At 42.2% G+C, this 15,473-nt stretch overlaps 1 protein-coding gene across 4 annotated transcripts in view; it reads left to right on the top strand.

Annotated features, from left to right (window-relative positions):
- The window catches only part of Hdhd2 (haloacid dehalogenase like hydrolase domain containing 2), a 28,378-nt gene extending 13,667 nt beyond the window's left edge, over positions 1–14,711 (top strand). For 3 of the 4 annotated variants that reach the window (XM_040741577.1, XM_040741578.1, XM_040741579.1), the window contains 4 exons: positions 3,247–3,327; positions 7,401–7,617; positions 10,366–10,429; positions 13,371–14,711. In XM_040741577.1, coding sequence (XP_040597511.1) covers positions 3,247–3,327; positions 7,401–7,617; positions 10,366–10,429; positions 13,371–13,474 — 466 coding nt within the window. In that variant the 3' untranslated portion in view covers positions 13,475–14,711. The remainder of the gene's footprint in view (positions 1–3,246; positions 3,328–7,400; positions 7,618–10,365; positions 10,430–13,370) is intronic. The other variant, XM_040741580.1, reaches the window with a different exon arrangement.
- Positions 14,712–15,473: the final 762 nt, after the last annotated feature.

Genomic DNA, 15,473 nt, shown 5'->3' with positions numbered 1-15,473 from the left:
GTGTCACTACATGGAGGCTGGAGGAGAGCTTTCAAAAGCCGGTTGTTTCCTTTTAGCATGTGAGCCCTGAGGATCAAGTTTAAGTCATTAGGCTTGATGCAAGCACCTTTACATGCATCTTCTTGTTTTTGTTTTTCTAGTCATCTGGATGCTAATATGTGGTGATCATTTTTTCCTCTTATTGATAGAATCAGTGTTCTAGAATAGGAGTTGATAATAAAATTGCAGTTGGAAAGGAAGTGGTGTTTTGGTGTGGTTTTTATTATTATTACATTACTATTGGCTTTTTCCATGGACAGTGCTGGTCACTGAAAGTAGCATGCAGCTACTCAACTGAAAACAATGAGGGTGATTCCTCCTCACTGAGAAGCCAGGCTATGAAAAGAGTGGAACCTTTGGGCACATTATCAAGGCATCTAACAGTCAGTGCTATGAGGGACGGCCCTGGCACAGTGACTGTAGTGGAGGGTGGAGATTCAGGTAGTGTCATGTGACTTGCTAAATCACTAGGTCGGGTGGATCAGGGGCTGAAGAAGAGCATATCCAGAAGAATGTCAGATTCCAAGAGAGCTATGCACAGGCTTTAGTGGTGAGGAGTCTCCACTGGTATTCACAGACTCCTGCATGCCAATGCTGTAAATCCAGTTTATGCTTGTGTTTAGCATACACCAGCTCCTGTAGCTTCTTCCAAGAGAAAGACCATGGGCTTCTTCTCTTACTTTCCAAGAAGTTGGACAGAAGTTACTTACAAATCTGATCTGGAGAGATATTGTGATATTTTTCTGTAAAGTTTTCATTTTCTCATGTGCTTTTTATTTTTTGTCAAACAACAGTGTTAATTTGCCTTTGTATTTATGGCAGGTAAATAGTTTAAAATATTACAGAGAGATATATAAATTAATTTACAAAACAAAGTCAGTGGTTTGACAGAGGACTAGGAATGTAGAGTGCTTGTCTACCATGCACAAAATCCTTAGCTCAATCCCCAGCACCACATAAACTGGGACTGATGTGGCATGCATATGTAATCCCAGTCTCAAAGACTGAATCAGAAGGATCAGAAGTTCAGTCATTCTCAGCTCCATAGAGTTCAAAGTTAGCCTGGAAAACAAGACACTCTATCCCAAAACAACAACCCAAAATAACCAAACAAACAAAAGAAGGAAAAACAAACAATGGCCTGGTAGATGTCTAGTATTGTAACTGCAAGAACACTACTTTTTATTTTTCCTCCCAGTATAACGACATACAAGAATCACCCAAACATATCCTTGATGTAGAATTCATTTATTGATGTGCCATGCCCTATAAGAAATGTTAACTAAAACACAGTAGCAGGATTATGCATCTGGCCACATTGTTTGCTGTCAGTTTTGGAAAATGTCCACCCTCACCTAAAATCTGAATGGGCAGAAATTGCAGTTTGAGGGCAGGAGGGGTTTTTTTTGCTCTGTGCATGGCCATTGTGAATCCTTAGTCAATGGGAATGTCTTACTTACAGTTTCCACTGCTGCAATGAAACACCATGACCAAAAAACAAGTTGGAGAGGAAAGGGTTTGTTATGTTAGGCTTACATTTCAGCATTGTTGTTTATCACTGAAGGAAGTTATGTCAGGACCTCAAACAGGGCAGGAACCTGGAGGAAGGAGCTGATGCAGAGGCCATAGAGGGATGCTGCTTACTGGCTTTCCCCTTTAGCTTGCTCAACCCACCTTTGTATAGAACTGAGGACCACCAGCCCAGGGATGACACCACCCACATGGGCTGGGCCCTCCCCCATTGATCACTAATTGAGAGAATGTCTTACAGCTGGCTCTCAAGGAGGCATTTCCTCAGCTGAGGCTCCTTCCTCTAATGACTCTAGCTTGTGTCAAGTTGGCACACAGAAAACCAGCCAGTACAGGGAACCACCATTGTTTGCAGCTCTTGTAGGTATTGTGATACCTACAAGCCTTTATTTAAAATTCATCTGGTAATTGCTGAATGGCTTAAGAATGTATTTCACAGTGTATGACATTAAAATATCTTATGCTCCACATACTTTAATTATCCTGCTTTAGTTTCTTGTGGAATTGTCTGCCCTCCTTTTGTAAACCTCCAACCATATCAGAGCTGGTGTTTATTTGAAATAGAAACCCTGCATTGTTCTGTACTCCTGTTAGCCTCTTATGCATCCTCTAGCCACAGAATTCAAGAAGAAACTATTGATTGATTTTAGCTGGTAATTTGGGAAGGACATATTTAATAGGAAGTTGGGAGGTCTCTTTTAAATGAATACTAGACTCAGAGTAATAAAATGTATGTTGACATAATACTGTCTCTGTAATTGCTCGGATGCTGTCTAATTAGTACACTTTCCTAACCATATTGATTTTTTCAAACACCACATTTTAAAGCATTACAGTGTATTTATAGGTCAACTCTAATTTCACAAACGCACTTAACAGCTGGATGGAGAGTTAACAAAGATTCTAGGTCTTGGCCTTGTTTGCATATTGATGTTCCCACAGAGACTGTGCCTTCCAACCAGTGACTGCAGCTGTTTGGATTATATGTGGCAAATATAGGCATCTCAAATGAACCACCGATTAAATTACTATTCACGTTGATAATGAGAATAAACGTTGGATGTTAAAGCCCATTGCATAACTGCCTTCATAGGCATTATGCATCAAGACAGATGCATCAAATTTCATATTGCACTGCTTCATCCGTATTATATTTTTAATGAACTGGCCTCTCTAAAATGCATAGCTCATACATCTGTCTTACCTGCCTGAGTGAAATTGCAAATAATTTTAAAGCATTGATTTGGGGAAAGGATATAAACCAGCTGTAAAAAAAAATGGGTATCTGGATTTGTTTTGTCTAAAACATACAAGTCCTAAGACCCTGTGGCAACTTCTTTCCTCTTTCCTTAATACACACTACAGGAATAATTAATGTTCCTGTACCTATCAGTTATTTTAAGAAGTAGAAATTATCAGTATATTTGATAGTTCCTACAAATGTACACACACACATATACACACACACACAACACCTTGGTAATTGTAGTATTAGGACCATGAATGTGGTGCTCTCGTTTTCATTCATTTCTTTATCTGTGTCACATATGTAGTTATCCCTGACTGGTAGAAAGTATTAATTTTTTATCTTTTATAATTCTTCACCAGTTTGATTTCTTTCCTAGAAATATTGTATGACTCATTAATATGAACATAGTTGTATTTTTAATTTCACAGCATTATAGAAAGGTCTGTTTATCTTATGAGCATAACTAGAAGCAGTTATGTAATGGACAAATTGGAAGGAAGACTACATAGGTAAATATATAATTTAATAATCTAGTCTGATCCTAGTATTAATAAGACTAAAAAATAAGCTGGGTGTTGGTGGCACACACCTTTAATCCCAGCACTCCGGAAGCAGAGGCAGGTGGATCTCTGTGAGTTCGAGACCAGCCTGGTCTACAGAGCGAGTTCCAGGGCAGCTTCCAAAACAATACAGAGAAGCCCTGTCTCGAAAAACCAAAAAAAAAAAAAAAAAAAAAAAAAAAAAAGACTAAAAGATACTAAAACATAACTAATCATGAAAATAGCATGTTTTCATTGTAAAAAGTTATACATGCTAAGAAAGAGTAAACTAAAATTTTTCTGCTTTTGCAGATAATTAAAAGAATCATATTGGGCGGTGGTGGTACACACCTTTAGTCCCAACACTTGGAGGCAGAGGCAGGTGGATCTCTATAAATTCAAGACCAGCCTCAGCCTGGTCTACAGAGTAAGTTCCAGGACAGCCAGGACTGATACACAGAGAAACCCTGTCTCAAAAAGAAAAGAAAGGAAAAAGAATCATTTATGTATGCTGGAATATCACAGTACACAAAGGCACAGGGCATCACAACTCAACATCCAGGCACATAAGTGTTGCCTGTTTGAGAGGCAACTCTGCTGATAACCTCTCTCCTGTCTGAGCACTCTCCCAAGGTCAGGGCTGGGCTGATTTTGATATATTTTGGATTGAGGGGACATTTCTTTTTTTTTTTTTGGTTTTTACGAGACAGGGTTTCTCTGTATTGTTTCGGAGGCTATCGGTCCAGCCCGGCCTCGAACTCACAGAGATCCACCTGCCTCTGCCTCCCGAGTGCTGGGATTAAAGTCTTTTCTTTTTTTAATTAAACAATTGGGGTGGACTGGGGAGATGGTTCAACCATTAAGAGCACTGGCTGCCCATCCAGAGGAAGATTCAAATGCACAGGTCCCTCACAGGCACACAGGTGAAACATTCATACATATAAATAATTGTAATTATTTTTAATAATTCCATATATTTATATAAATAAATTCGGTCATTTTTACCTCCCATTCTGCATCCTCATCTCCCTCCCTCTCCCACTGAACCCTTCCTTCTTCCCAACATTGCTGTTGGATGGAAGAGTGCTTGCTTGGGAGCATATCAGGTTTCAGTGATCCAGTGCATTTAATTATGAATCATAAGAAGACAACAAAGGGGACAGGGGAAGAGGAACAGTTATGACCTCTGTGAGTACTGTTTGCGTGTAACTCTGGAATCTAAGTATTTGGAACACTGGATGGGTAATTTCAGAGTAGTGTGACACCAAGGCCAAATTAGAAAATTTTTGTGGGACTTTTCTATATTTGAAATGACTGTCTACTGTGCAGTTCTAATTAAAGCCCCCAAAAGGGTCAGCAAGATGGCTGAATATATAAAGGTGCTTGCTGCCCAGTGACCTGAGGACCGTCTCTAGAACCCACATAGTGGGAGGAGAGAACCTACTCCTACAAATTCAGACAGTAAGAAGTTAAAGCTTTGGACATGAGGAATGTAGAAAACATAGCCCAGAAGATTTTAGACCCCTGTGTACCCTGAACTGTGCTCACAATAAAGAGCGTTGCACCCCAGATGCTCCCATTGTTGGCAGCAAGGCTCCTCTCCAGGTAGCCCCTGCTCTGGTTTCTGTCACTAAGGCCAGATCACTTTTTGTTGTTCTGAGATTTGCCCACTCTTGGCTCTGCTCCTTCTTGCATTGTGTAATACAGTGTGAGCTTTCCACGCCTCTTATCTACTGCTCCTGGGCATCTTGTTAGATGTGTGGAGGTGTCCGACAGACTCAGGCTGTAGCCCGTCCTCACTGCAGATGCTGACAGACTGATCCTCAGAGGGAAGTCACTTGAAAAGATGGTGTAGTGTAGCTAAGAGAGTTCCCGGTTCTGACCCTGGTTCTGGCTCTCTTAATGTGTGAGAAGGTCCCTCTGACATACTCTGCTGCTTAGAGTCACAGTCCCCATCTGCCCTCGGGCAGCTTGTCTCTTGCTATGCAGTTTTCTGTATGCTGTTTCCCAGCTAGGGTTTTTTCAGTTATTTCTTTGCCAGCCTGAAACTTAGAAGCAGAGGCTCTGTTACCAGGCCTTTTTGTCTTTTCCCTTCATTTCTTACACCATTATAGGCTTATAGTTAAAAAGTTTTACCTTTCCTGCCAACATGTTATTTCTAGCAACAGAAATAGACACCAGCCACCCGCTGTTGCCTACTTAGTAGATATAGGAACACTCAAGATAGAGAAGAAGCTGCTTTTAATACACTTGTCATTGTTCTTGACACAGCATTTCACTGTTATCACTGTGTGTCCAGGCTGGCTTTGAACTTGAGATCTTCTAGCTCCTGCCTCCACAGAGGGAATTCTGAGAATACAGGAGTGTGCTACCATACCTGACTCTTATTTTCATATTTTCTGAAAAATATTTATTCACAAAAGACCTTTAAATCTGTGCCTAAGAAATATTTACTTAAATGTTTTTTTTTTACTTAAATATTCTTCAACCCTTCCAAGACCCAGTGAGGCCCATGCTGAGCAGAGAACAGTAGAGCGAGAGCCACCTTCCCAGCCACTACAGAGCCATCTTAGAGAATGGAGAGGAGCCCACAGGTTCAGCCCTTCTAGGGAAGACACTCAAAATTAAGTATACACATCAATCAAGATGGTAATTCTCAGCCCAGTTAATATATAATAAAATATTAACCAAGCTAAGTCAAATGAGTTTTTAGTTTTGCTATGTAAGTGGAAAGCAATTTTGAGGTCTATTGCATAAAGGATTTCAGTTCCGTGATGCAGAAGCAAGTAAATGGGCTTGGGAGGTGGGGCTAGGTGAGTCATCCTGGGCCGTGCTGAGCCACTGTGGTTCTTGAAGACCAGCAGAGGGCTTTGTAGGCTCTGTCCTGTGCTGTGAGCAATTTGTAGTAACTAACAGTAAACCTGTAATAGTCCGGGATTGGTTTTTACTTAATAAAATATTTAATCATAAATGTCTGAATTCTGCATCTCCCACAGGAAGTTATTTCTGTGCCCACTGACAAGAATAATTTAGCAGTTTCATAGCTGAGCGCTTAATTACTCATAATTGTGAAGGATAAGATGTGATGAATTCTTTCTCCATGGACTTACTAAATATTTTAACTAAGTAGATGACTTAAAGTAAATTAAGCTAGTGAGGTCATTTATTTCATGGTTAAAATCAGATTAAGTAGTAATGTCATATCTCCAATTCCACTAGACAGTAATCCAAACGTGACTACTTCTGCTTGACTCAAGCTGCTTTGTTGGGATAGGTGGCAGATTTGAGGGGTAGGTGTTAAGTTTGTGTAGATCTGCAATGTTTTTGCCCGAGTCGCTAACTCCTCACCCTAGTTATGTGTAGAGCTTGTTTCTCACACTGTGCGAAATCTTGACACCTTTTGTCCTGAGAAAGAGTACGGTTTGTCCTGTGGTAGATGTGTTAGTAGGCTGCACTTTAAACCGTGTTAGTAGTGTGGTGTTGGGAGCAGCCAGAAGGCTTTATGAAGAGGTGAAATCACAAGGAGAAACTAGAAAATTCTCTACTAAACTTCTGAAGAAAAAGAAACTTACAGTTTGAAGTAGAGGAGACGGAACTGCAAGTACTCAGTGCGAGCGCTCCTCCATCAAGGCAGCAACAACCCTGTGGTGTCTTCAGAGGCTCTGGAGCCTCCTGCTTCCCATTAGGGAAGGGAAACAACTCGTCTCATTAAGTTAAGCTTCTTCCCTCCAGTGCCTTATTTAGCATTAGTTCTCTTAATTCTCTTTCCCTGGTGATTTGGTAAAGTGTGTAAAATCACTAAAGGTAAAAGGTTGAAGCAATCCCAAATTTAATAATCTATCACCTTTCTTTAGTGTATCTGTGTGTGTAATTCCCAGCAGTTCTTTGTGAATTCATTAGAAGACAGCAAGTCATTAAAAGTTAATAAGAAACTACTTCGTTTTTCTGTGAATGTGAATAAAACCACTTTGTAAGTCTGACATTTTTTTCCCAGTCATAAAAGACTTGCTGTTAGCCTGTCTCTATTTTCTCCTTTTCTCTAGGTTACTCCTGGATGGAGCCCCTCTGATAGCTATCCACAAGGCCAGGTATTACAAGAAAAAAGATGGCTTAGCCCTGGGACCAGGACCGTTTGTGACCGCCTTAGAGTATGCCACAGACACGAAAGCCATAGTCGTGGGAAAACCAGAGAAGACTTTCTTTCTGGAAGCATTGAGGGACACTGGCTATGCGCCAGAGGAGGCCGTCATGATAGGAGATGTAAGTAGAAGAGCTCAAGAGATGTCCTGAGTTGTCTGTCATGCTAGCATATGCAGCTTTAAATCCCTGCCTCCTGTGGCAGCTGTCCTGTAGATGTTCAGTGGCATTCTTGTAAAAATAGTGTTGTGTCTAACATGTCTCCATAGCAACAGAATATATATATGCATATATATGTTTATATATATATATGAAAAACCATTTATACTCCAGTGAGCTAAATGCTTTATGTATCCTGCTAAAGAAAATCCTAATTCAGATCTCAAATATTTTTAATGTAACTTGTACAGAAAACTTATACCAAAAGAATTGTTGTTTTTTATCATAAACTTATGGAATTATCCAACTGGTGTATCCCTTTAACCAGGGATGCTGACCACTTTAGTTCTTTGAGTAGTGGGGCAGAGCCTGGAATGAGTGGAATGTGGTGATGTGCACCTTACTGTTGTCCTTATGAAGTGAGCTAGTATTTGCTATGTGTGCTGTGTATGTCAAGTTAGTATGAGTGGGTTAATTTAGATCTAAATAACAGCATGCCAGGCTGGAAGCAACCACTAATACTGTCTGATCCAACCCTTATTTTACACATTAGGAAACTGAAGCCTACGGAGGTGGGTGTCCTACCTAGCACCGCTGGATATAGACCTCAGGGTTTGACTCCCTCCTAGCTTCTTAGTCTCTGGTGGTGAAAGAGTCACAGTCCTCCTGGTGTCACCTTTTGCTTCTGGAGTCATTTACTAAAGTTGATAGAACGGTCATTGAACTTGATCATAGTTTGACAAACTATGTTTTTTGTCCCACCTTTTCCTCTTGGCATTTTACCTGGTTCCCTAGACAAATGTGTGTGACAAGTTAATTATCTGGGACTGAAAACTCCGAGAGATACAGAATGGGAGGAGGGAGAAGCATGTAGCGGTGTGCTCAGCTGCATGTGGTTGCCATTATCCAGGAGGGAGGCAGCTCCCTCCTCCCTCTCCCCATCCTCATTCTTCAACAGGGAAAATTTAGCTGTGTTAACATAAAAGGTCTTTATAGACTTCAAAGGAAGACTTTGACATTTGGGAAGATCATTTCCATGAACCATTGGTGAATAATAGTAATCATTTTTTAGAAAGGAACTGTCTTCAGGCATGATCTAAGTGAGTGTGCTTTCAGACGTGAATTGGATCTAAATGAGTGTGCTTTCAGACACAAATTGGCAAGGCTGGGTGTCTTGATGTTCCTCCTAGGCTTTGAATTTTTAGTTACCCCACATCCATTGTCAAAATCAACCAAGTATATGTTGGTGAAGCTTCTGATTTGGAGGGAATTTTTTTTCTGTTTCTTTTTTTTAATATTTTATTTATTTATTATGTATGCAATCTTATGCACGCCAGCAGAGGGCACCAGATCTCATTCAAGGTGGTTGTGAGCCACCATGTGGTTGCTGGGAGTTGAACTCAGGACCTCTGGAAGAACAGTCAGTGCTCTTAACCTCTGAGCCATCTCTCCAGCCCCTTGGAGGGAATTTTTTAAGATAAAATTTCCTGAACTGCCCAGCTAGCCTCAAGCTTATTCATTCAATGAATTTTTATGTCTCAGCTTCCTGAGTGAGTGCTGAGACCTTGGGTATGTGCCACCACACCTAGCTCCAGCAGGCATATTCATCTCTGCCTTGAGTAAGAATTGGTTTACAGAACTCCCTCCAGATGACTCTAATTGCTAAGTGTGAAACGAATGTAGACACTCTTCTTACATAAACTGCTTCACTTGATCCTACCTGGTTAGATGGACTTTAAAGGCATTTGGCCACAGAAAAGTTATTTTATGAGTCTAGTTCATTGACTGACTGAAGCTTGATAATTAACCTCTCAAAGATGCAGTTTCTCATGATCTCCCTTGAGAGGGCAGACACCCATGTGAAAAGTCTGGGGACTCATCCCTGTGTGTGTTCTGTGTAGGGACTTCTGCCCTGATGGTGTTCTCCAGCATGGCTTCCTCCCTAAGAGTGTTCACACATAGCTCCCTAACCCTTTATATACATGTTCTTTTCATGCGTTTTAAGAAAGACGAAAAGCAGGGTTTGGTGGTTTGAATAGGTATGGCCCCTACAGACTCATTAGTTTGAATGCTTGACCATAGTGAGGAATGGCGCTATTAGGAGGTGCCATTTGGCACTGTTAGGAATTGTGGTCTTGGAGTGGGTGTGGCCTTGCTGGAGGAAGTGTGTCACTGTGGAGGCATGCTTTGAGGTCTCATATATGCTCAAGTCACGCCCAGTAGGACAGTTGCTTCTGCTGCCTGCAGATCAAGATGTAGAACTCTCAGCTCCTCCTCCAGCACTATGTTTGCCTGCAAGATGCCATGAAGATAATGGACTAAACCACTGAAACTGTAAGCCAGCCCCAATTAAATGTTTTTCTTTATAAGTGTTGCTGTGGTAGGGACTGGAGAGGTGGCTCAGAGGTTAAGAGTGCTGACTGCTCTTCCAGGGGTCCTGAGTTCAATTCCCAGCAACCACATGGTGATTCATGACCATCTACAGTTCAATCAGGTACCCCCTTCTGGTGTGTAGGCAGAACACTGTATATGTAATAAATAAATAAATCTTAAAAAAAAAAAGAGTTGCCATGGTCATGGTGTCTCTTCACAGCAATAGAAACCCTAACTAAGACTCGGAATTTTAGGTGGCCAGTGCAGCCCAATCAGTCATTGGTGAAGTTTGTTGGCAAGCTGAGTAAGACTGGACTAAATGTCTTTATGTTTTACCAGGACTGCAGGGATGATGTTGGTGGGGCTCAGAACACTGGCATGCTGGGCATCTTAGTCAAAACTGGTATGTATCTTCTATATATGACTTCTCAAAGATAAGGATGGAGTGGGGTATGGTGGCACACCTTTAACACCAGCACTTGGGAGGCTGAGAGTGATGGATTGCCATGAGTTTGGGGCCAGTCTGGCCGACGTAGCAAGTTCTAGGCCAGTCAGGAAACTGTCTCCCTGAAACCAGGATATTAGAGGTCACAGTTGCTAGAACAGCCGTGGCAGAAGTGGCAGAGCTCTTTGGCCCTTTACTTCTCTTTCTAGCATGAAGCTAAAAGGGAATGAGTTTAGGATTCTGGGAAAAGGCTGCGAGGGATGGAGACATTGGAATAGTTACACAGAGAAGTACACACAGTTGTGTAGGTGTTCCTAGAAATGTGATTCTCATCAGAGGAAGCAGGAAGCCTGGGTCATGGTGCTCTGAAAATAACTCCTGTATTGTGTGGCAGGACAGTGAGGATGGTGATCTCTAGAAACAGGCCTGCTAGATGCTTTTATCCTACCTGTCCATTGTGCATTTTTTAAAGTATATGCAGAAAACATTTTTCTTGTCTCTTAACTTGTTTTGGTGTCAAAAGTTTAGGGGCCTAGGAATAAAGGTCAGTGGTAGAATGCTTGACTGCATAAGGCCTTGGGTTTATTTCCAATAAAATTAGTTTCCTTTACACAGTCTCTCAAGTTTAGGAAAAAGGAAATGCCTTTGACAGGTTCAGCTAATCTAGTCTAGGTTACTTGTCCTGTGTCTTGGTCTCAGCTGTGTGCTGACTAGCTGTGTGAGACAATCAAGCAAGGATGAAAACATGAAGTCACAGAAAAGTTATTACAGTGACCATTAAACGCCATCGCTTCAGAGTTAACTCAGCATCTCTTTAAATTTCTCCATCATCTCCTACCCAGAAGCACTACAACCCTATGATGTCAGCAACAAGGAAGCAGGGAGAAGTCAAGAAAAATAGCCCCATCCATCCTCCTTTTGTTTCCTTTTCACTTCACTACCATTGAAGGAACCCTAGGGAAACTATTTTTGCTTTTGGCTATTAGTTCATGAATGTTTCCTTTTTAGGCTCATAAAACTAAGGATTTTTATATCAACCACCCTAACTAGATCTGTGCAGTGCTGTGAATATTCCATCTGCCCTGACTGAGCTCCACCCACTCTGCTTTCTTCCTATCGAGCTGCTGATTATCAGCAACCTATCTCAGCTGCATCAAGTTAGTCCTGAAGAAGACAACATCTGAAACATGTAATCAGTAAAGCAACGGGCCCTTGAGAGAACAGGCCGTTCGAGCTGTTGATCTTAGAAAAACTTAGAGGAAGCCCATCGGTCTAAACCACAACAACAGAGTCCCTGGTGACTTCCAGCTCAGTGCAGTGGATAAGCACAAGCTGTCCTGGAATTTAAGATTATTCTGAACATCTATATTCATATTCAGTAAGAGTACTTTTCGTGGACTGTCTTGAGAAATTTTGCATATGGTCAGTGGTCAGTTTTGTATGTTCAGCTGCTGGTTAAAAGACTTCTGACTTGTCCTAACCAGAATTTATTCCTGCTTAGCATGTGAAATGGTGATCTAGAGAGCCGTGTGTGAGTCTTACAGCATCCTCATAGCTTCTTTACTGTCTCTCTCATCTCCCTTTATTGACTCAGGAAGGCACTGCTGCTGCTGTGAACCGGACAGATGTGCACCCTGCTTCATGCATTCAGCCAGACACCATGACAGGACAACTAAGCCACTATGTCTTTTGAGCCTTGTAGAAACCCCACTTGCTAACTAGTCTAGCAGAAGCATTCCAGAACCCCCTGGCTTAGACACTTATCTGTCCCTTAGACCACTGGATCTGGAAAGTAGGTGGTAGAGGAGTAGTCAGTCATTGACATGCCAAGCAGAAACTGCCAGCAGGTTTGCTCTTAGCAGGATTTAGCTTAGAGTCTGCTGTGTGCAGCGAGCACCTTGAGAAGTTGGGGTGAGTGAGGTATGTGTTAATCACATTTAGACCTTTGATGTTGATGTTGAAGAACTCCAGCAGGACAGAACAAGAACCGCCTTCTGAAAGAGGGAGCAATGGAACCAAGGGGCCTGTTTTGTGAGGAAAGCTAAATTCAGGCAGAGAAACCCTGATAAAACTACAGAATAAATAGATGTCATAGAAAAGGAGACAGAAAAAGAAAGAAAAATGCATGGTGGTCATGAGGCGACAGGCAAGTGTCTCCTCACCCCTCTTCTCCCTCCCTTTCTTCCCTCCTGTCCATTTTTTAAAGACATATTTAGGGAATGCTTGCCATGTGGCCATCATGATGTTAGGTGCTAGGTATCCATTAGGGTGCAGAGCAGACATAATCCCTGTTCCCAGAAGTCTTACAGTGTCCATCGCTATGAGCCATCAAACACATGGTAACTATAAATGATAAACATTGCGGAGACAACTGGATGCTAGAAGGGAAGAGGAGATTCAGAAAGCCATTGGGCCCAGGAAGACTCGTGAACCTGGACCCTGCTGCCTCCTTTACATATGCAAAGCCTCCCCACATCCCCTGCGGGGACAGGTTCCCCTTGGGACTGGTGTGCTATGTGCCAGAGTCACAAGTTAAGCAGCAGGCCTGCACTTGGCACCTGGTTCATATCTAGTCTATTTTAAAAAGCACTGATTCAAACCACCAGTCCAGCTTTAGACCTGAAGGTTGGGGAGAAAATGATTCCGTGATTTGAAGGAAACCTTAACTGTGAGGTGACCCTGCGTCTAGAACTATCCATTGTGAAAGATCAGAGGACCTGGGGAAGTTGATAAATGTAACAGTTCTTTGAATTGCCCTTTGCCTCTTCAAGCCTCAGGGGAAGGTGCTTTTGGGGGATGTGGACCCCTAGGTTCTCTGGTAATTGTAGGGTGCTCCTGGGTGTGTTGAACTTGGCATTCTAGCTGTAGCTTTTGTTCACTGGCGTTGCCTTCATTTCAGGGAAATACCGAACCGCCGATGAAGAAAAAATTAATCCACCTCCCTACTTAACTTGCGAGAGCTTCCCTCACGCTGTGGACCACATTCTGCAACATCTCCTGTGAACCAACATGTGATGTGAGGCAGCTTGATCCATAGCTTCCATTGTCTAGACTGGATGGATGGAGCCCTCTCTAATGCAGTGGCATCAGCAGACAGCGCCATCCAGTGCCAATCCTGTTGAACCTTCTTTCATTGTGCATTAATTAGAAAGCTGGGTACTGAATTGCAGCCAGCCCTGAGCTGGCTAATCTCTTTTGTTTAGTTTTGTAAAACAAGATGAGACCTGAAGAAAGGGAGAGCCGAGATTCTGTGCCATTCCTGTTAAAATATTCATCAGGTTCACTGGGCTGGGAGAAGCTCCCACGGGAGTGGAGTAGCCGTGGTTCCCACTTGTCTGCTGGAAATGAGAGGACAGCCGACTCATGCAGGGATGCACTGAAGGTGCATTAGGCTGTCATGGAGATGCAGAGTTCAACTGTGAAACCCAGCACAAGAGCCAAGTAGACCGCAAGACAAAAGCAGCATGGCAAGTCCTTCTGTTGAGATCCAATGAAGCTGCTGTAACAGATGTGGAGAGCCAAACCTTCCACTGTATTCCCAGCACAGATGACTTCTTTTTCTCTTCATTAGCCAGAGATGACTAATTTAAATTTAGAACCCGAATTTAATTTAAAATAATATTTCCATTAATAACCTATTCATTGCAGATACCTATTATACTGTGTAACAGTTGTTTTGGAAATTTTATGTAAAATTAAAACTATCAGTATTTTACAGATGTTTTAATTAGACATTGTTATTAACAGGAACAGTGCAGAAACTAAAATCAAGCCTTTAATGTCTTATAGACCGTGCATTTTTGAAGTTAGTGTCCACTGGGGACCTATTAACTGTACATTTGCAAGATTTCATTATTTTTGCCTCTGACACTATGGGAGAAATCTTTTCAGAACTATTGGGACAGATTCAAGCTTTTATGTACTTCTTACTACAGTTGTAAAATGAGATCTCGTCTCAGTGCCTGGATTATTCTTCTCATGTTAAACCCACCCAAATGAAGGAGACTAAGTGGGTAATGATTTTCCTGGTGCATTTGCATGCTGTGCTAATCCGAGGCCGTGGCAATTGCTTTACAGGGCTCTTGGGCATTGAATTATTAGAATGTAATTGTGCATCATTGCAGTGCTCACCTTATTGAGGCACACACTAATGTTAATGAGCTTCAGGCTTTGATGCTTGTTTAGAGATCAGCTCTGTCTTGGAGGAGAGAGAACAAAGCTAAATAAATGTCCTTCAGTAGGTGCTGCTTTCTTGGTTTAACAAATCCCCCAACTTAGTACTTATACACGGTCAAGTGCAGATGACAGTGGCATGATCACCGTGCCCAGTCAGAAAGATGTGAGGAGTGGCTGGGGGTACGGTTCCTGATATCTGACAAGCTCATGCCCTTTGACTCTGAGCAGGACTAAGTCACCCCACCCCTCACTGCACAGTACTGCTGCGAGCATCTAACATGGAAACCCATACTAAGTTCTTAGCCTAGAAAACCTGAAAAGGGCTGTCTTGACGAGATTGGTCTTGAGGGTCAAATGCTGTGCTGCATAGCCCTTGGGAAGAGCTGCATGTGATAAAAGTCAGCTGGCAGGAAAGCTGCACTGCCCTGGCACCTGGGGAAGGGGTCACAGCCATTTGTAGTCTGTGACTTGGGTACCAAGAGCAACTGTTCCTTTCTCAGGATATTCCATAGCTGGTGTGCACGAACTGCTGTGCTGGCCCCGGGTATTGTAGGAAATATTAAGTGTGGAAAAAAAGGCTTTTACCCTAAGGGGCTTTCTAGTTGAGAACCTAAGGAGACAATACTGAAGATCACTAGGAAGGTGGGACTCCATGTGTTGTCTGATGACTTCCCCACCTGCAAGATGGAACAAGGTGTCACAGCGTTCTGCCCAGGTGGTATCTGTAACAGTGCCCTCAAGCAGTTCCGCATCTCTTCTCTGGACAAGAGTGGCTCATTCTTTTTATGTCTGCCACCACGAAGGCAACTGAACAGTGGAAATGAGC

This window comes from Mesocricetus auratus, unplaced genomic scaffold (genome assembly GCF_017639785.1).
Source record: "Mesocricetus auratus isolate SY011 unplaced genomic scaffold, BCM_Maur_2.0 Super-Scaffold_6730, whole genome shotgun sequence".
In the NCBI taxonomy this organism is placed as follows: Eukaryota; Metazoa; Chordata; class Mammalia; order Rodentia; family Cricetidae; genus Mesocricetus; species Mesocricetus auratus.
Note: the sequence above shows the minus strand (reverse complement) of the source record. Positions and strands in the feature narration are given on the sequence as shown.